Here is a 20,319-nt window from a genome sequence, read left to right as displayed (position 1 = left end):
TTCACCTGCTGTGATGGATGGCTGGACTGATTCATTTTTCAACTCTGGTACTCCAGCATCTGCAGTTCCCACTTTCTCCTAGTTGATCTTAACGTACTGCGAATCTTCTTGCAAGGATGCCTACCTTGAAGAAGCTCTCCTCCTCCCTCTACAAGGATCTCAGTGAGTCCCTGTCTCACTGCACCCCTCAGGTCATCTCCTCTGTCCTGAAGCTCTTTAGCCACGTCCTGAAACAGACTTGCTACTACAGCCACATCTTTTTCGTCAGCACCTGCATACGGAACCGACTGACCCCGCATGGACTCTGGACTACATTCGGACCAACAGTTTGGACCCAACCAGGACAACCAGTACCTGCAACAAATCTGAAGCCTCCAGCAACAGACCTCCCTCCGGATCCTCCGTTCCACGCTCGCAGCCATGTGCCGCCACCTACACTCCCTGCAGTCAGCCCTGCCCCAACTCAGGACAACACTCTCCCAGACCTGCAAAGGACCTCTGCTGTTCTTCATCCTCAGAAAAATTCATACACTGAACAAACGCTTTTTCCTAGCCATTATCGAACATCAAAGAAAGTAAGTACTTTCATGTATTCACCCCCACACTCCGGATTCCTCGACCGTTCCTGAACTTTCTCGGGACCTCCGGAACCGCTCAGGCGCCATTGCCTACGCGGTCATTGCAGCCACCACCGCCGCGGCGAACGATGATGTCACTTCCGCCCCCACCACCGCACGGACAACAGCTACCACCGACCATGCAGTCAGGATTGTCAGGAAGACCATCGCCAACAGATACGCGGGATCCATGGCCACCGGGACCAGCAACTTCCCCCCCCCCCCCCCCCCCCCCCCCCCAGTGACATCACTCACCTGCTCAAGGACCACACCGCATGCCACGCCGCCCCCATGTCGGTCTCCGCCCCCACGTCGATCTCCGCTCCCACGACTAACTCCGCCCCCACACCCAGCTCCAGCCCTACACTAGGTCCTAGCTCCCAGCCCTGCCATGTTTTCACCATCCCTCCAGACCTCCCCCTTTCTGAGGATGAACGATCAGTCCTCAGCAGAGGCCTCACCTTCATCCCCTTACGCTCCCGGATCAATGAGTTTGGCACGTAGCTAGACATTGAGCATTTTTTCTGCCGCCTTCGCCTCTGCGCCTACTTCTTCAACCAGGACTCCCGCCCACCCTCTGACGACCCCTTCTCCCACCTCTAACACACCCCATCCACCTGGACACCCCTTGCTGGCCTCTTACCCGCCCTCGATCTCTTCATATCCAACTGCTGCTGCGACATTGACCGCCTCAACCTGTCCACCCCTCTCACCCACTCCAACCTCTCACCCTTACAACACGCAACCTTCCACTCCCTCTGCTCCAACCCCAACCTCACCATCAAACCGGCAGACAAGGGAGGCGCAATGGTAGTTTGGCCCACCGATCTTTACACCGCTGAAGCTAGACGCCAACTCACGGACACCTCCTCCTACTGCCACCTTGACCATGACTCCACCTTCCACCACCAAACCATCATCTCCCAGACCATCTGTAACCTCATCACCTCAAGAGACCATTCCTGAAGAAGGCTTATGCCTGAAACGTCGATTCTCCTGCTCCTCGGATGCTGCCTGGCCTGCTATGTTTTTCCAGCACAACATTTTTCAACTCTGGTACTCCAGCATCTGCAGTCCTCACTTTCTCCTGGACTGATTCAAGACCAGGTACTGCATGTCCTTCTGCACACTAAGGATGCAGTAATTATGGCAGCATTGATGGATGATTAGCTACAGATTGGTTTTATCATATCTTCTATAAGTAAATGTTTTGGACATCTTGCACAGGAAAATCTTCCTGTTATGATGATTTAGCATAGCCTAACTCTGCTCTAACTGGTTGGCATAGTCACATGACAAGTTCATGTGCTTGGCTAATCCAAGAATCTGACTTACCAAGACATTATTCTATTAGACTTGCTGTCCTGCTGACACGAAAACATCAACACGACAGGAATTTTGAGTTGTTCAAATTTGACCATCACATTTCAGTGGTGGAGGCACAAGAAGAATTTACTGGGGACAAAAATTGAAAATTATTTTATTTATATATCTCGTTATGTCACCTCAGGACATTCCAAAATGCTTTACAGCTAATTAAATGTTTTAAAATACTTTCCATATTGTGTGTAGAAAACAAGGCATGCATTTGTGCTACAATCCAATATGCAATAATGACCAGATAAACTGTTTCTCATTTTTACTACAGACTGTTCATTGTCTTTTGTCAGACCATTCTTTGCTGTTTTAAAAATGAAACAAGTGATGATGGAAAGTGAGGCTAAGAACATGTCACTTCTCTGGTCTATGTCAGCATAGATGTCACTTAAAAGCTATTGCCTCTTATGATAGGAAAGTCCAAAAAGTCATGTTACTTTGCAAATGTCAAGACATATGACCCATGCAATATGAGGCTAACAAAACTGCCTGGATGGCCTCCATTATATATGAGCTGAAGATCAGAAAATTGTACTGACTGTATCAATGGAGAAAGGGAAAATTTATAATCGTTTGAGATAACTGCCCCTTGACTCCGATGTTGTTCGTCTTGAGAAGGTCCAGCTGACACTGCTACCTTCTAACACTATAGCAGAGAATCAGCCAATGTTTAGGAACCCGAAGACACTTTACCAACAGTAGTTGATCTCATAGATTATTGAGACCATCAGTAAGAGGCAGCAGTGCAATCCAAGTTTTGTAGAGGCCGTGTACATGATGACAACGGCATGGAAGATGGTGATGGCAGCCACAGTTGTCAACCTGCCATTCTGGGTTCAAATGAGCTATGATGTGCTAATTGCCAAGAATGAGGAGAAATTTACAGTAGCGCCTCGACATACGAACGACCCCGTTCATGTACAAATTGGTCTACGAACAGGATTGTACGTAAAATTTTGTTTCAACGTACGAATGAAATTGAAGGTACGAACGCAAAAAGCCCATGTGCGACCACGTGATTTCATTGTTCTGCTTTGCTACGCGCTTGTTGAATGCAAAAGCTCTCGGGCCCCGCGTGATCTCATTCAGTTCGTCTTTGGCGCGTGCGCTGTGAACAGCCGTCCAAGCATTCTTACGCTATCCGAACAATGGGAAAAATTGATTCAGTTCGCGAACTTTGCGGTTTGCGAACCGGGTCCCGGAACGGATTAAATTTGTAAGTCGTGGCGCTACTGTAATACCAACTAACCCAAGGCAGGGTGTTTTTATTCACCTGTGGGAAACTGCCATTGAAATTCCAGCAGAGATAGTCGTGGAAATGTATCCCATAGTGGACAACTCAGTACGCTGCACATTGGAACTGATAGATGAGACATTTATAGATGCAAAATGTTTTTCTTAAACTGACATGTCCAAGAATGCCGAGGACCCTGAAGAGTCTGATAAATATCTGCTTGCTCATTTGTCTGCATTAACTATATGATAGAATGTCTTTCATTCATCCGGATTCAGCATACTACTCATAAAATAAATAGTTTTTCCAGACCCAGCTCCCTGTGAGCAATGTGAAAAATGACAATTTTCAACTTTACAGCTTTACTATGTTTTCGTTTGGGATTTTCTTGATATAGAATATGTTAGTAAGCAAAGTGGATTACAAAAGGACTTCCATAGCTGTTGTGAAACACAAATTTTGGATAGAACCACAGCAATTCGACTCATCATGATTGCATTGTATCGTCGTTTATGTTTGTACCTTTCCCATTTTTGTCTCTCCTTTTCTCCAAGTTTTTGTTCTCTTTACCATGATATACCATGGCCTAAATGATAGAACATAGAACATTACCGTGCAGTATAGGCTCTTCGGCCCTCTATGTTGTGCCAACCTGTGAAATCAATCTGAAGCCTGTCTAATCTATACTATTCCATTTTCATCCATATGTCTATCCAATGACCATTTAAATGCCGTAAATTTGGCGAGTCTACAACTGTTGCAGGCAGGCCGTTCCACGCCCTACTACTCTGAGTAAAGAAAATACCTCTGACATTTGTCCGAGATCTATCACCCCTCAATTTAAAGCTATGTCCCTTGTGCTAGCCATCACCATTTGAGGAAAAAGGCTCTCACTGTCCACCCTATCTAATTACATTGTATGTATCCATTAAGTCATCTCTCAACCTTCTTCTAACGAAAGCAGCCTCAAGTCCCTCAGCCTTTCCTCCATAAGACTTTACCTCCATACCAGCAATATCCTTGGAAGTCTCCTCTGAACCCTTTCCAAAGCTTCTACATCCTTCCTGTAATGCGGTGACCAGAACTGCACACAATTCTCCACATGTGACTGCACCAGAGTTTTTAACAGCTGCAGAATCATCTTATGGCTCTGAAACTCAATCCATTTACTAATAAAATCCATTTGTAAATTGACATTTGTCGATACAGCCCCATATTGCATAAAGAGAAACATGAAGCTGGACTTTCTCACAGGCTTCAGTACCTGATGTCTGATCCAAACTGAAGTCATAAGCTAGCACTTGCTGACAATGCTCCTACCAGCATATCCTGGACACTGCCTCCTAATTGGCGGTTCCCTCGTTTGCTACCCTATTAAAGGTGGCAGGCAAGTTCTCAATGCTGTCAGTCCAGTCAGGGCCAGTATCTCCGGAACCTCGGAAACCTGGAGGAAAACCCCTCCACTGATTGCAATCGTAACAAATGCCAATCTTTTAAGCACATAGCCTGATTATTTGAGAGAATTCCTCCATTGAGCTGGAAAAATCTCTGCTTGGGTCAGGAGATGCCTTTCTACTGACAGGAAAGTGCTGATTTAGCTGCAACTTTGCCCAAAATGTGCTCTAATTACCTTTTAAATGTCTGTTCGGCATGTTGCGAGCAGCTGATCCACTTCATTGCTTGCCTGGGGAAATCTCCATGGTGACAGAAATATGCCATGGAGTTTTACAAATATGCCCCACCCCCCACCCCCATTTTCACCTTCTTTCCATGCCTTCAACCTCATTTATGTGCCATGTCTCTTGTTGGGAGAGTTATGAAGGCACAACCACCTTGGAAATTATATTAAAACGCAAAATACTCCAGATGCTGGAAATCTGATATAATAAGAAAACAAAATGGAAAACTCAGTTGGTCAAACTGCTTCTCTTCATAGACACTGAGTTATTGATTCAGTTCATTGACCTTTCATCAGAACAGATCAACTCTTTCCATTTACAGTTGCTGCCAAAGCTGAGATTTTCTAGCTTTTATTAGAAATTTTATTCCATAACTTGTTACAGTCAATGTTCGTGGTAAATGAAAAAATAAAGCCTTTTTATTGTTGTTTTAACTATCCTTATATCTATTTCTAAAGGGGAAGAGGGATTTATTTAGCAGAAGATAATACCATGACCTAAAGGTTTTATTTATTGCTTTTTTAAACTTTGATTTATGATTTTACTTAACAGATAAAGTACCATTGGCTACACCATTTGCTTTATTACCTGAAAAAAATGATACCCTTATCTGTGACTCTGCCTATAAGCCAATTCTACAGGTCTCTAATAACGAACACACCTGCCACTATCCAGACAGCAGCACTGAGAAGGAAACTGCCTTATTGGTAAACAGTTCAACGCCACCATGTTCATCTTATGACAGTTCAGAAATAAGTAAGTCAGTTGTTTTGCAGCATTGCGTGTATGATATATGAACAATGTGCTTAAAGATTTCAAAATAAATTTTAATTGTCATGCTGAAGAATTTGCAGAACTTGAAATGGAATGCCCAAAACCAAGAATGAATAAGATTACTCTGTTCAAAATGGGATATGTAATATCACTATCATTAACTTGTATCCAGTGCATATGCTGGTACAATTAATTGTCCATTACATACCCTCAGATACCAAGCAATCTACTTCATAGCCATTGACTTGTAACATTCTTTTCTGGTGTGACATCAATAATAAACGTTGCAGTGCTTATTCTACGAGTATTTTGCAAGTCAGATATTTATCCACTTAATGTTCTACTCGATTCTAACATTCCTTGAATTAGAAACTTGTGGTTTATTTTGACATCCAGTAAAATTCAGTCTCATTATCCTCATGGACAAGGATTTAAGCGGAGTAGTATTTTAGAACTAAAATGCTACTCAGATTAATTCCTTGTCCATACAGATCATTTCTGTTCAACCTATTAACAATAATTTTGAAAAGATTTTGCCACTGACAAATTAGAGGTATTACTGCTGAAATTCTGGCAGCAGAAGTAAAGAAAATTGTAGCCGGCATTTTATATTTGCAAACTGGACTGTTGCTGTCCTATGAAAATGTAAAATCCCATGTGATGATGTTGTGTTGTGAACCTGTACTATGGTAGATTCCATACCTCTGAGCCAGGAGGCCTGGGTTCAAGTCTCACCTACTCCAGAAATATGTACAGTAACATCTCTGAATAGTATTTTTTTAAGGAAAGAGAAACATAATTTATTTGGTTTGGTAAAGTAGGCAGAATAGGAATAACACTTTGACTAGGGTAGGTATCGGTCCAGTCAAGGATAGTAGTGGGAAGTTGTGTGTGGAGGCGGAGGAGATTGGAGAGACATTAAATCAGTACTTTTCATCAGTATTCACTCAGGAACAGGACACTGTTGCTGATGTGAATATGGAATCACAAATAATTAGAATGGATGCCCTGGAAATATGCAGGGAAGAGGTTTTGGGAATATTGGAAAGGATGAATATAGATAAGTCTCCTGGGCCTGATGGCATTTACCCCAGGATCCTATGGGAAGCTAGGGAGGAGATAGCAGAGCCATTGGCCTGGATTTTTATGTCGTCATTGTCAACGGGAATAGTACCAGAGGACTGGAGGATAGCGAATGTGGTCCCATTGTTCAAGAAAGGGAGTAGGGATAGCCCTAGTAACTATAGGCCAGTGAGTCTGACTTAAGTGGTGGGCAAAGTCTTAGAGAGAATGGTAAGGGATAAGATTTATGAACATCTGGGTAGGAATAACGTGATCAGGGATAGCCAGCATGGTTTTGTGAAGGGCAGGTCGTGCCTCACAAACCTTATTGAGTTCTTTGAGAAGGTGACTAAGGAAGTGGACGAGGGTAAAGCAGTAGATGTTGTGTATATGGATTTTAGTAAGGCGTTCGATAAGGTTCCCCATGGTAGGCTAATGCTAAAACTACGGAGGTATGGCATTGAGGATACATTAGAGGTTTGGATTAGGAATTGGCTGGCTGGAAGGAGACAGAGGGTAGTAGTTGATGGATTATGTTCATCTTGGAGCGCAGTTACTAGCGGTGTACCACAAGGATCTGTTTTGGGACCATTGCTTTTTGTTATCTTTATAAATGATCTAGAGGAAGGACTTGAAAGCTGGGTAAGCAAGTTTGCGGATGACACAAAAGTCGGTGGAGTTGTGGATAGTGAGGAAGGAAGTGGTAGGTTACAGCGGGATATAGATAAGTTGCAGAGCTGGGCGGAAATGTGGCAAATGGAATTCAATGTAGCTAAGTGCGAAGTCGTTCACTTTGGTAGGAATAACAAGATGATGGATTACTGGGCTAATGGTAGGCTACTTGGTAGTGTGGATGAGCAGAGGGATCTTGGTGTCCATGTACACAGATCTCTGAAAGTTGCCACCCAGGTAAATAGTGCTGTGAGGAAGGCATATGGTGTACTGGGCTTTATTGGCAGAGGAATTGAGTTCCGGAGTCCTGAGGTCATGTTGCAGTTGTATAAGACTCTGGTGAGGCCTCATCTAGAGTATTGTGTGCAGTTTTGGTCGCCATACTATAGGAAGGATGTGGAAGCTTTAGAACGAGTGCAGAGGAGGTTTACCAGGATGTTGCCTGGAATGGTAGGAAAATCTTATGAGGAAAGGCTGAGGCACTTGGGGCTGTTCTCATTGGAGAAGAGAAGGTTTAGGGGAGATCTGATAGAAGTGTATAAGATGATTAGGGGTTTAGATAGGGTAGATACTAAGAACCTTTTACCGCTAATGGAGTCAGGTGTTACTAGGGGACATAGCTTTAAATTAAGGGGTGGTAGGTATAGGACAGATGTTAGGGGTAGATTCTTCACACAGCGGGTTGTGAGTTCATGGAATGCCCTGCCCGTATCAGTGGTGAACTCTCCTTCTTTATGGTCATTTAAGCGGGCATTGGATAGGCATTTGGAAGTTATTGGGCTAGTATAGGTTAGGTAGGATTCGGTCGGTGCAACATCGAGGGCCGAAGGGCCTGTACTGCGCTGTATCCTTCTATGTTCTATGTTCTAAAAGAAAGAAGGAACAGAATGTCCATCATGATGAATAAGGGACACCTCCATTCTCATTCGTGTCTCATTGTTTGGTTTCCAAAACCCACTCCTTCAAAGCCTGCATGAGTGTCCAATTGCTCACTAACCATCAATGATTCTTGCAGACCCAGCCATGCCTGTTACTGAGTTCTAACACTGCAGGAGCTGCTAACCAGTCCAGTTTGCTCAAAGATCAAAGGCAGAACCTTTTTTGTTCTATTTCTGTGAGATGGCCATTTTTTTTTCAGTCAACTGGTTCACAGCCAATTGATGATAGGGGATGGGAAGTGACTATAAAATTCACTCGAGTTTTACAACAATATTTAATGGCTCCAAGCTCAAGACATTTTATACAGATTGTAAATACTTTTTCTATTATGTCTCAATTTTAAAAATAACCAATTATGTGGAAGTAATCCTGTTCTTTGAGTGTTAAGATGAATATCAAAATTAATATGAAACATTTCTGTGTAAAGGCTGATATCGCTTCATGTTGAAATGTGATGAAATTCAGGAAACAAAATATTAATTAGATTTTAAAAATTTGGTAACTATCATTTTGGTAGTTTACTAACGTTCTGAATTTCTCTTTCAGATCTTCACAATTTCAACTATTATGAGTTAATGCAGAGGACTGGTAACTTTGATGAGCGTCCAGTATCGGATGGTGGCAGTAAGATTGGTGAGGGGGGGTTTGGAATTGTTTACAGAGGCTACATAAATAACAGAATGGTGGCTGTGAAAAAATTGACAGCAGTGAGTATTAATTTCTAATGTATAATGAGCTGCAAGCACATTTTTTTATTTTGTCTCATTTTATTTTTATGAAACTAAGTTATAGGTTGATTAGTTTTTTGCTGATCAATAATTCAAGAAAAATATTATGAATTGTACAATAAATCTGTACAATTACAATGTGTGTATTTAAGGTGATTGAGAAAAGAACGAGAAGTAACATGAGGAATACCTTTTCTAACAGTGACTGATTAGATTCATGAACATATTATCTGAGAATGTGTTGGAAGCAGATTCAATTTTGGCTTTCAGATAGGAAATGAGTAATTTTCGGAAGAATAGACTGAAATTACTGGGCTACGGGGAAAAGATGAAGGAGTGGGACCAGCTGAGTTGCCTTTACAGAGAACTAACATGGATACAACAGACTAAACAGCTGCCTCCAATGATGCAATAATTATTCTATGGGGCTAAATTTTAAAGTGCATCATGCCACCAACCCTCACCCCGCCCACCACCTTAACAACCAGTACCCCATATACCTTGTCTAAAACATCTGTAAAGCAACGGCCCATTTAAAAAGCCCTGTGGCCATTATATGCTTAATGAATTGTTAATTATCTAAAAACAAGACTAAGTTTTTATTCTTTGAAGGGATATGTGCGTCATAGAGATGTACAGCACAGAAACAGATTCTTCAGTCCAACTCGTCCATGCCAACCAGATATCCCAACCCAATCTAGTCCCACCTGCCAGCACCCAGCCCATATTCCTTCAAACTCTTCCTGTTCATTTACCCATCCAGATGCCTTTTAAATGTTGCAATTGTACTAGTCTCCACCACTTCCTCTGGCAGCTCATTCCATTCATTTACCACTCATCACTAACAAGGTTGGCAACTATTTTTCACCCCTAATTTGCTTGAGAAAGTGATGGTGAACGACTTGTTTGAATTTTTGCAGTCAGTCCATAGGGAAAGGTAGATTCACAGTGCTTAGAAGGGAATGTTCAAATACTGAACGAATTATTAAGTCCAGTGTACTTGGGACAAATATTTAGTGCACAAAGGAAAATAATCAAAAACTATCTTCCATGATACAAGAAATACAGAGGAACCTTGATTATGTGGCATCTGATTATCCAAATATTGGATTACCCAGCGAGATCCCGATGCTTGGCTGAACTGTTATCCAGCATTTGATTATCCAGAATTCAATTAATCGAACAATATACTTCCCGCCCATGTCCTTCGGATAATCGAGGTTCCTCTGTATTTCAAATGGTCTTACAAATATCAGAAATAAAGATTCAACCATTTAACCTCAACAGTATATCTCCGTCTCTTCTCCATTCTTTCTATATCACCTCCATGCTATCTGTCTCTCCTCTCCTCTCCTTTGCTTTCTTCACCCCCACCCTACCTTCAAAGATGCTGGCAGACGGCTGTAAAATCTTTTTTTTGATTCTGATTATTATTGCATGTCACTTTGCCTCAATTGTGAATGGTCCTACCTCTGTATCATTGTCATGAGTTCAAATTCCACTCCTTAATCCATGTAGGTCAGCACTTAAATGTAGTTCTAGGGACTGGTGTCAGCCATTCTGTCTTTTGGATAAGACACTTAAATGGAAATTCTTACATTTCTTAAAAGGAAGATTCTCTACCAGGAAACTCTAAAGAATCTCTGAAATTAGATCAAGGCCATTCAGGAATAAAATAGGGAAGCATGTTTTCATTCAAAGGTTGTGAAATTGTGCATTTTTCTCCCTTGCATAAATGTTGTTGCTATCAAATGATGTTTGCAAGACTGAGATGGACAGATTTTAATTAGGTATGCTTGTCAAAGAACGTGAAGCAAAACTGGAATCGAGTCGAAGTACAGATCAGGTACGATAAATTTGCGGGGTTGAAGGGCTGACAGGTCTTGTTCTGTGCAAAGAAGAGTAGGAAGTTTTTCAAAGTCGTCAACTGATCATGTATCACTTGAGTAACTAGTGTTTCTGAGTACTGTTTGATTCATTTAAGGATTGGAAAGTTTACATCTGATGGAGCATGTTATGACAGTCCAGAAAGCATTACAAAACTCTTAAAATCATGCGATTTTTCAGTATATGTGCAAAAAGGAGTTGCCATGTGATTATGTGGTGCATTCATTGATCTGTATTTCTTCCTCAGTCACCCTCTCTATATGAGTTTGTAAATATTGCAAGTTGTATCAATTTTTAGTGTGGTGTTATGCTTTAACTTGAACTAAAAAGGTTCAGAGATTAGGCAGTTAAATAGGAAATGCAGTGGTAATGTCAAGATGTTAATTAGCTATTTTTTTTTAAATATTAGATTATGACAGTGCTTCCTTTACATCTTTCCTTTCAAGTTCTTATTTAGATTTCAGTACTTGATTATAATGTTCAGAACATAGAATTTACAGAACCAAGTTAAATTGTTGGGACTTGATTTGTCTATTGCTGCTTTACCACATAGAACCACAGTTAGAATTCAGATCACCTCTGCGTTAGAACACTAAAACTAGGAGTAGGTCTGGGCACTTCAGTTTGCTTGGCCATGGAATACGACCATGGTTGATCTAACCTTGGCCTCAACTCTCCTGCCCACTCCCACAACCCTTGAACCATTAAGTAAAAATCTGTCTAACTCCTCTTAAACTTACTGTACATCCTAGCATCCATCTCAGTCTGGATTAGTGAGTTCAATAGATTCATAACCCTCTTGAGAGAAGTAATATTTCCTCATTTCTGTTTTAAATCTAAAACTAAGATTTCTCAATCCAGATTGCCCCACAAGAAGAAACATCCTCTCTCGAAGTCAACTTTGTCAATGCCCTTTAGCATCTAGTATACCTCAATTATAATTCCTGTCATTCTTCTAAACCCTATAGAGTGTAGGCTGAGAAGACACTGCTCAGTCTGTCTTCATAATACAAACCCCTCATCTCTGGAATCAAGCTAATAAATCTCCTCTGACTCCAGAGCAACTACAGTGCAACAAGTAAAATTGCACAAAATGCTCACTAATGTCTTGTACAGTCATACCAACATTTCCTTACTTTTATACTCTATCTCTTTAGCAATAAATGCTAAAATTCTCTTTGCCTTCCTTATCACCTGCTGTTCCTGTGTATTAGTTTTCTGTGATTCAAGCACCCAGATCCCTTTGCACCAAAGCACTCTGACATTTCTCTCCATTTAGGTAATTTGTAATCTTCTGACCAAAATGGATAACCTCATACTTCATTGATTCCAGGTGCTGATTTTGGCCCATTCACCTGACCCATCTATATCCATTCGTAAATTTCTTATTTCTTCATAGCAGTTCACTTTCCCACCTATTCTAGTGTCATCTTCAAATTTGACTACAGTTTTATCCTTGTATCCCAAGTTATTAGTAATTGTAAATAGTTGACTGAACCCTGTGCTACATCTTGCCAACCAGATAAAGACCCATTTATCCCAATATTCTGCTTTCCATTAGTTAGCCAATCCTCTATCCAAGCTAATAAATTACTTCTAACTATAAATATACTTTCTATTACATTTACAAACAACAATAAAAAGCATTTATATTGGGCCTGTAAGTTTTGTAAAGCAAGTCACATAATGCAGCACCAAGCAACTTTTATTATTAAATGACATGTATTTTAATCACTGATTATAAAACTCCGCATTTAATTTTATTGTTTAGGCACTGGATCAGCATAATGTCAGCATGGGGGAGCTGAGACTTCAGTTCAGTCAAGAAATTAAAACTTTGGCTAAGTATGTCAAGTTTTTAGAAATAGTTTACACCAATAATTCTCAAAGAATACTGTTTAATCTAATGATAGCCATAATATGACATATTTATAGATTAAAGCATGAAAACCTGGTTGAGTTACTTGGCTTTTCCAATGATGGAGAACACCCTTGCCTGGTATATGCTTATATGCCAAATGGGTCATTGCTAGACAGATTGGCATGTCTGGTAAGTACAGTTGTACTTGGCAACAGTCAAAATGTGTTATATTTATTTTGAAGAGCCTGTTTAACAGTAAACTATAATATTCTTTTCAGTATTAAATTGATTAATTCCAAAATCCTTTCAGAATAACACAGCTCCACTTTCTTGGAATAAAAGATGTAATATTGCTGGAGATACAGCCAATGGACTAAAATATTTACATGACAATAATCATATCCATCGTGATGTTAAAAGGTAAAGAATACAAGTGTGTTTACTGTTTCATTGCACTTCATATTTTGTTCTCAGGATATTTAATTTGATTATTGCTGAGAATAAAACTAAAGGCAGAATAACAATGATACTACTGATTAGTCGATATCATTAGAAGTGTTTTTGTGGAGAATGCAGCAGTTAATGATAGACAGTTAAAAAGTAAAATTTTTAAAATTTTAAACCAGTCAGATTGACTTAGCCAAAAATATGTTCTTCCCATCACATAAATAAATAATGTAGTACAGTAGCACCTCGACTTACAAACTTAATCCGTTCTGGGACCCGGTTTGCAAACCGAAAAGTTCGCGAACTGAATCAATTTTTCCCATTGTTCAGATAGTGTAGAATGCTTGATCGGCTGTTCACAGCGCACGTGCCAAAGACGAACTGAATGAGATCACGCGGGGCCTGAGAGCTTTTGCGTTCAACAAGCGCGTAGCAGAGCAGAACAATGAAACCAAGTGGTCACACACGGGCTTTTTGCGTTCGTACCTTGAATTTCGTATGTACGTTGAAGCAAACTTTTACGTTCAATCCTGTTCATAAACCGATTGTACGTGAACAGGGTCGTTCGTATATTGAGGCGCTACTGTATATGAATTTCAGTGCCAGTGTGATGCGAGGTGAGTATATTGTACAACCCAAAGACTGACTGATCATTTCAAACAAAATGAGCCTCCATTGTTAACAAGTAAAGTGCTAACTATACATAACCAGCCCACGTTTGCAAAACTCTCAACAGTGTCCAACATTAGATGTGATTCCATTATTCAACAGCATATGCTATATAAACCTGAGTTTAAAAAGATTTATGCTGACGATCAATTTAGGATTGCGTAATAGGGCATGTTTGCATATCCTGGAAACTAAAAATTAATGAGGTCATTAGATTCGTTCGCTGAGCTGGTGTGTTTTTCTGCAGATGTTTCATTGCTTCATAAGGTGACATAAGGTGGGTCTTCAACAAAGTGTTGGTGGTCTATCCTGCCTGGTATTTGTGTCTCTGCTTTTTTGATACTTCCAGTTTTTTGTTGGAGTGGTTTGTATATGGGGTCCAGTTTAATGTGTTTATTGAGTCAGTTATGGTTGGAGAGCCAGGTCTCCAAGAATTCTCTTACATCAGAAGTACGCGAGAAAGTTCTTTGAGGCCAGGCACTCCAACTGTAACTCACTCAATGAACACATAAATACCAGGTGTGATAGACCACCAACATTTTATCGAAGATGCACTGACAGTGTCACCTAGCGAAGCAACAAAGCGTCTGCAGAAATACACACCAGCTCAGTAAATGAATCTACAATCTCATCCACCATCTGAGCTATGAATCTTTTCAAAAATTCTAAACTTCATATTAATACACAGGACCATGTACTTTGCAGACAGGAAGAACATATACATTCACTGTATGTGTGTGAATACAGCAAAATAAGCATAATTTTTTCATTCATTTCTCAGAAAAATATATTGATGGGATTCAACATGCTTTGTTTAAAATGTAAACAACTTTGGCAGTTAACTGTCAGTTATCATTAACTGATGCATTCTCCATGGCAACACTTTTGTCTATAGTCAAAGACCACTTACCAACAAATCTGCACTCTCCACTTGTATAGTATAAATGTTGTTCTCCCTTTGGGTATTTCTTGAAATTTGTCCTGATAAATGTAAGATAAAAGCTTTGACAAAAATCAGTCTTTTTTGCAGCATTATTCATGTTGTATACTGCAAAATTAATATTTTGAGAATTCTAATTCTTACAGTTGTCCATAAAACAAAAGTCAAATAAATTATTGATTATTAGAACCCCTGCATTATAATGGATTCTTTCACACACCTAGTTCACACTGTACGAAATAGTGCGAGGAAACATAATTTTAACAATATTTAATTAATATTTAATTTTCAGGATTGAAGTTTCCATTTCATAGTTCTTTCTGAGACACAGTACTTAATATAATACAATGAGCACAGAATATGAATTGTAGTAACCCTAAGACGCTGATATAATATGCATATTTGCCATGACTTCAACATGCCCTTGCATATAGATTTTCGCTCCTTAAAAATTGTATGCTGGTCATTTTGTCTTTCAGTGCAAACATCTTGTTGGATGATCTATTTGTTCCTAAGATTTCAGACTTCGGACTTAGTCGAGCATCATCATGTTTAACACAAACAATGTTAACTGAGAAAATTGTCGGCACAACTGCATACATGGCTCCAGAGGCAATGCGTGGGGAGATTACTCCAAAGTCGGATGTTTTTAGCTTTGGCATAGTAAGTAATAGTGATATTTCTCCTGAGGTTCAACGAGTCAAATTTTTTCCACTTAGTAAAACCGTTAGAGTGTATATCTCAGAAAACTAAAGTTACTTATAAGCTTCAAATGTGTATGAAAGAATTTTCCCTTGCCCTTCGCTGAAAAAGAGCGGCGTATTCTTGACTTTTTTCTGAGAGCTATTGGTAGGCATTTGGGTCTTGACTCTCAACCCTGGAATCCCACCCTAAACACCTCTGGAATAAGTCAGGGAAACCCACACATTCTGTGTGTGTTAATTTTATATTCACTAAATAGTGACAAAAGCACAAAGTAAAAATGGAGTTTTAGAGCCGCGATCAGTGTAAGTTACAACAAAATGACAGAGGGGTGCCAGTGGCATGGTAATAATGTCACTGAACTAATCATCCAGAACCCGACTAACAGATATGGGTTCAAATCCCACCAGGGCAGATGGTGAACTTTGAATTCAAGAATGATTATATATCAGGCTAACTTATTTTTCAATGTTCATTGTTATTTTAAAAAAACCATCTAGTTCATTAATGTCCTTTAAAGAAGGAAAGCTGTCATCCTTACCTGATACAAGTGATGAAAAATGTGTTGCTGGAAAAGCGCAGCAGGTCAGGCAGCATCCAAGGAGCAGGAGAATCAACTTTTCGGGTATAAGCCCTTCTTCAGGAAGGGCTGCTCCTTGCTTGCTGCCTGACCTGCTGCGCTTTTCCAGCAGCACATTTTTCAGCTCTGATCTCCAGCATCTGTAGTCCTCACTTTCTCCTACTACAAGTGATACCTCTCAGTAGTGTGGTTGACTCTTAACTACTCTCTGGGCAATTAGGGATGGGCAATAACTGCTGTCCTAGTCAGTAACACCTATATCCCATGAAAGAATAGAGAAAACAACCAAACTGACTGTAGTGAATTATACTGCATATTCCATATTGCACTTAACCCAATTATCAACAACATCCTTTTCCACTTCTTTTATCTCTTGTTACTGGGTCACTGTTATTTTCAACCACACCCATCTGATCGTACAACGAACTATCCAAGTATTTGTTTCTTTTCCCATTGTTGTATTGTTACCTCTGGAGTCCTCCAAAGATCAACTCTTAGCCCTGTTATCTTCCTTATCTACAGCTGCCCTTTTGCCACATTGTTTACACATATAGGCTTTCATATATACTCATGAACTCTGAGCCTCAATTATCTTAAGACTGTTAGACATCCAGTCTTAGAAGTCTGTAATTTGTTCCAACTGAACATTGAGAAGTCTGAAACTATTATATTCCGCCTTTCTACAAATTCAGTGCCCCTGTCATTTTGACCATCGCCTCAGGATGACCCAGATTATTTGCAGTTTTGCTGTCATGTTTGACCTTGAGCTAAAGTTCCAACTGTTTACTTATTATTTTTTAAAAAACACAATATCTGCTGCTTTTGCCCCTGTTTTCACCTTCCTGCTCCAAAAATCCTCAACTGTTTTGTTGTCTCCACATTTCCCTAGTTCACTGCTGTCTTGCCTTCTCCTCACTGTTGGGAACCACAACTTTAACTGCCTCAGATCATATGAGTAGGAGCAGGCAATTCAGCTTCTCAACCCCACTCTGCTGTTTCGAATCATTAGCTTGCCATCCATCTTGCAATTTTTCTATTTTGTCCCTACATTGTTTGATGCTTTTAAACAGAAATCTTTCAGACTCTGTCTTGAACTTACTTAATAACTGAAAATCCACATTGCTTTGAGGTGAAGAATTTCTGAGATGAGTGAAGAAGTTCTAAGTCATCTCATTCCTAAATGGTTTGCCTTGGTTGTATACACAACAGCCAGAGGAAATATCTTTACTGTATCTACTCTGTCTATCCCTTTAAGAATTTTGTAAGTTTCTGAGATCACCTCTCATTATGATTATGGTTGTAGGCGGTCAGCCATCTCAGGTGTGATGCTTCTCACTTGCCTGAATGAGCATCTCCAACAACATTAAGGAGCTTGAATTCCAAAGTCAGCAGTCTATGCAAACAGCTTCCAGTAGGCTCCAAGGAATATTCACTTATTTCCTATAACTGGGAAAGCTTTCCTCAAAACATTCAACAAATCTTGAACTGGATGATGACTAGAAAGCAACCAATTCAAACTATGGTTTTTCTACATTTTCATCATTTGGCTGGCCAGCACCATTCCAACTTTGATTGACCAATTCAACATCCAACATCTGCCAGTTCTTGAGCATAACATATCCTAGTGTAGAAGTGTCTGCTGTAGTCTTAAAACAATTGCTAACCTGTAATTAACTTGCCAGGTCAATTCCCATAAGAAAATATCAGTTTGTTTGCTCTTTTTTCCAAAAAAAATCAAGCTGCTGTTAAAATTTACTTTTCAAATTCATCTCCAGACCAAAATGAAATATAATAATGAATGCCTCAACACATGTTCTTGCCCACTCCCTCAGCTTAGTTAAATCACTTTGAAACCTGTTTGCATCCTTTTCACAACTCGTATACCCACCAGATTTTGTATCCTTTGGAAACTTGGAAGTTTACAATCGGTCCCCACATCCAAATCATTTATGTAGATTGTGAACAGCTAGGGGTCCAAGTACTTATCCCTGTAGTTGTCCACTGGTCAATCTTGTCAATCTGAGAATGACCCATTTATTTCTACTCTCTGCTTTCTGCCAGTTCCTTTTCCTCATTCTGTGCTAATAATACTTTCAATTCAATGTGCTTTAGTTTTTGTTTATTAACCTGTGTGTGACTTTATGGAAAACTCTCTGAAAATTCAAGTACATCGCATCCACTGGTTCTCCCTTATTGACCGTTAGTAACAACCTCAAGAAAACTGTAGCTTTATCACATGTGACTTTCCATTCATAAAACCATGTTGACTCTGCCAAGTCAGGCAATTGTTTTCTACATATCTAGTAATCACATGCTTAATAACAGATCTTAGTATTTCCCCTGGTATTGTTATCAGGCTAACAGGTCTGTAATTCCTCATTTTCTGTCTCTTTAAACGGTGGGGTTACATTTGCAATGTTGCAGTTTGAAGGTCTTACTGCAGAATTAGAATTTTAGAAGATGATAACCAATGTATCCACCGTCTGTCGTCATCTCTTTCAATACATGGTAATGAGATCCTGAGATTTGCAATTTTTCAGCCCAGTTAATTTTTTCCAAAGCTAATTTTTTAATTAATATTTTTCTTTCAGTTCCTCATTGTCAGTGGATACTTAGATCTTAATTGTGTCAGCCTTGTTTTGTCTTCCTCTTTGAAGAAAAACACAGTACTTATTTAACTTGTCATTTCTCTATTTCTTTTCATAAATTGTCCTGTCACTGCCTCTAATGGGACCACATATGTCCTTATGAATCTTTTCCTTTTTTACAAAAACATACCTACAGAAGCTTTTACAATTCATTTTATGTTTCTTACTGTTTTACATTCCTACTCTGCACTCTTTCATTATCAATTTCTCTTTTGTTGAATTCTAAAATTTTCCCAGAAGTCAGGTTTACAATTCTTTTCTTTTAGCAACTTTATGACCTTTTTTCTTTGTTTTAAAACTATCTGAAAGGAATGTATGTCTTTTGAAAACCAAGCATTAATTCTGACTATAGACTCCTCATTTTAAATAAGGGTGTTTCATAATTTCCCATTAATACACTGATCCTGTTCCTTATTATTGGTACTATCCTATCTTCTTTTTCCTTTTTGCCGAAACTACATAAATGTAAATATTCTTTAGTTTTAATTTCCCAGACTTTCATCCATGTTTTGGAACTCCTTCTGTTAACCCTTTCTTGTCTCAATCTCTTGCTTGAAGTACACATTTAAAATCCAACTTTTTAGACACTGCTGCTCCATTTTGTTGATTACTCTTCTGAGAAAACAGTTTTGCCAATGACCTCCTTGGGGAATTCTTTGTAGTCAGGCACCCTGTCTGATTGAGGGACTTGGCATCAGGGAGAGGTAGAAGTGGTTGATGAAGGCTGCCACCAATAACCCCCACTTGCCAGGGACTGCAGTTTCAAGCTAAATGTGATGGACATCAGCCTCCCCAGTGGAATTGCACATTCACTGACTGGTATTGCGAGCTGTTGTAGTTTTAAAACATTCGAGATAACTTGTGAAAAATATGAATAACTGTTCTATTCCTCTTGTTGCACCATAGGTTTTATTAGAATTAATAACAGGACTTCCACCTGTTGATGAATCTCGTGAACCACAATTACTGGTAATGCAACATTTTCATATATACATTTGTAGAAATGACCTGGGTATCAAAGCAACTTGATACGATTGATGTCCAGCTGGGGAAGATTTAAAAAGTTTCAATCCTCCCTCCCAACTCCTGCTTTGTCTCTCCCTCTTCAGTCTAAGATATCAGATTCAACAACAAAAGTACACTGACAAATCTAAGGATTTAGATACACTGATCAACCATTTATTTCATTGATTAAAGAATTCAATGTTTATAAGTATCAAATTTGATTTCCTTACTGAGGTCCTTAGAATTCCAGTAAATAATTATAGGTACAATCTGATTTTTTTTACTTTACTGTTAATCCTCAAGTTTGATATCAAAGAAGAAATTGAAGATGAAGAAATGTCTATCGAGGATTACATTGATAAAAAGATGCAGGACCGGGACTCTGTGACAATTGAGAAAATGTATTTAATTGCAAGTCAGTGTTTAAATGAAAAGAAGAATAAGAGACCAGATATTAAAAAGGTTTGTACTTTGTTATATTTATTCCATTTACAATTA

The 20,319-nt window shown here is 39.5% G+C and overlaps 1 protein-coding gene across 1 annotated transcript in view; it reads left to right on the top strand.

Moving 5' to 3' along the window:
* Positions 1 to 20,319, top strand: part of LOC132824917 (interleukin-1 receptor-associated kinase 4-like) — a 34,527-nt gene that overhangs the window by 9,675 nt on the left and 4,533 nt on the right. The window contains exons 4-11 of the mRNA XM_060839790.1: positions 5,460 to 5,663; positions 8,901 to 9,061; positions 12,741 to 12,814; positions 12,905 to 13,019; positions 13,141 to 13,250; positions 15,366 to 15,549; positions 19,723 to 19,785; positions 20,125 to 20,283. Of these exons, the coding sequence (XP_060695773.1) occupies positions 5,460 to 5,663; positions 8,901 to 9,061; positions 12,741 to 12,814; positions 12,905 to 13,019; positions 13,141 to 13,250; positions 15,366 to 15,549; positions 19,723 to 19,785; positions 20,125 to 20,283 (1,070 nt within the window). The remainder of the gene's footprint in view (positions 1 to 5,459; positions 5,664 to 8,900; positions 9,062 to 12,740; positions 12,815 to 12,904; positions 13,020 to 13,140; positions 13,251 to 15,365; positions 15,550 to 19,722; positions 19,786 to 20,124; positions 20,284 to 20,319) is intronic.

Source organism: Hemiscyllium ocellatum, chromosome 19, assembly GCF_020745735.1.
Source record: "Hemiscyllium ocellatum isolate sHemOce1 chromosome 19, sHemOce1.pat.X.cur, whole genome shotgun sequence".
NCBI classification, from domain to species: Eukaryota; Metazoa; Chordata; class Chondrichthyes; order Orectolobiformes; family Hemiscylliidae; genus Hemiscyllium; species Hemiscyllium ocellatum.
The sequence above is the reverse complement of the archived record's forward strand: the minus strand, read 5'-3'. Positions and strand labels throughout refer to the sequence as shown.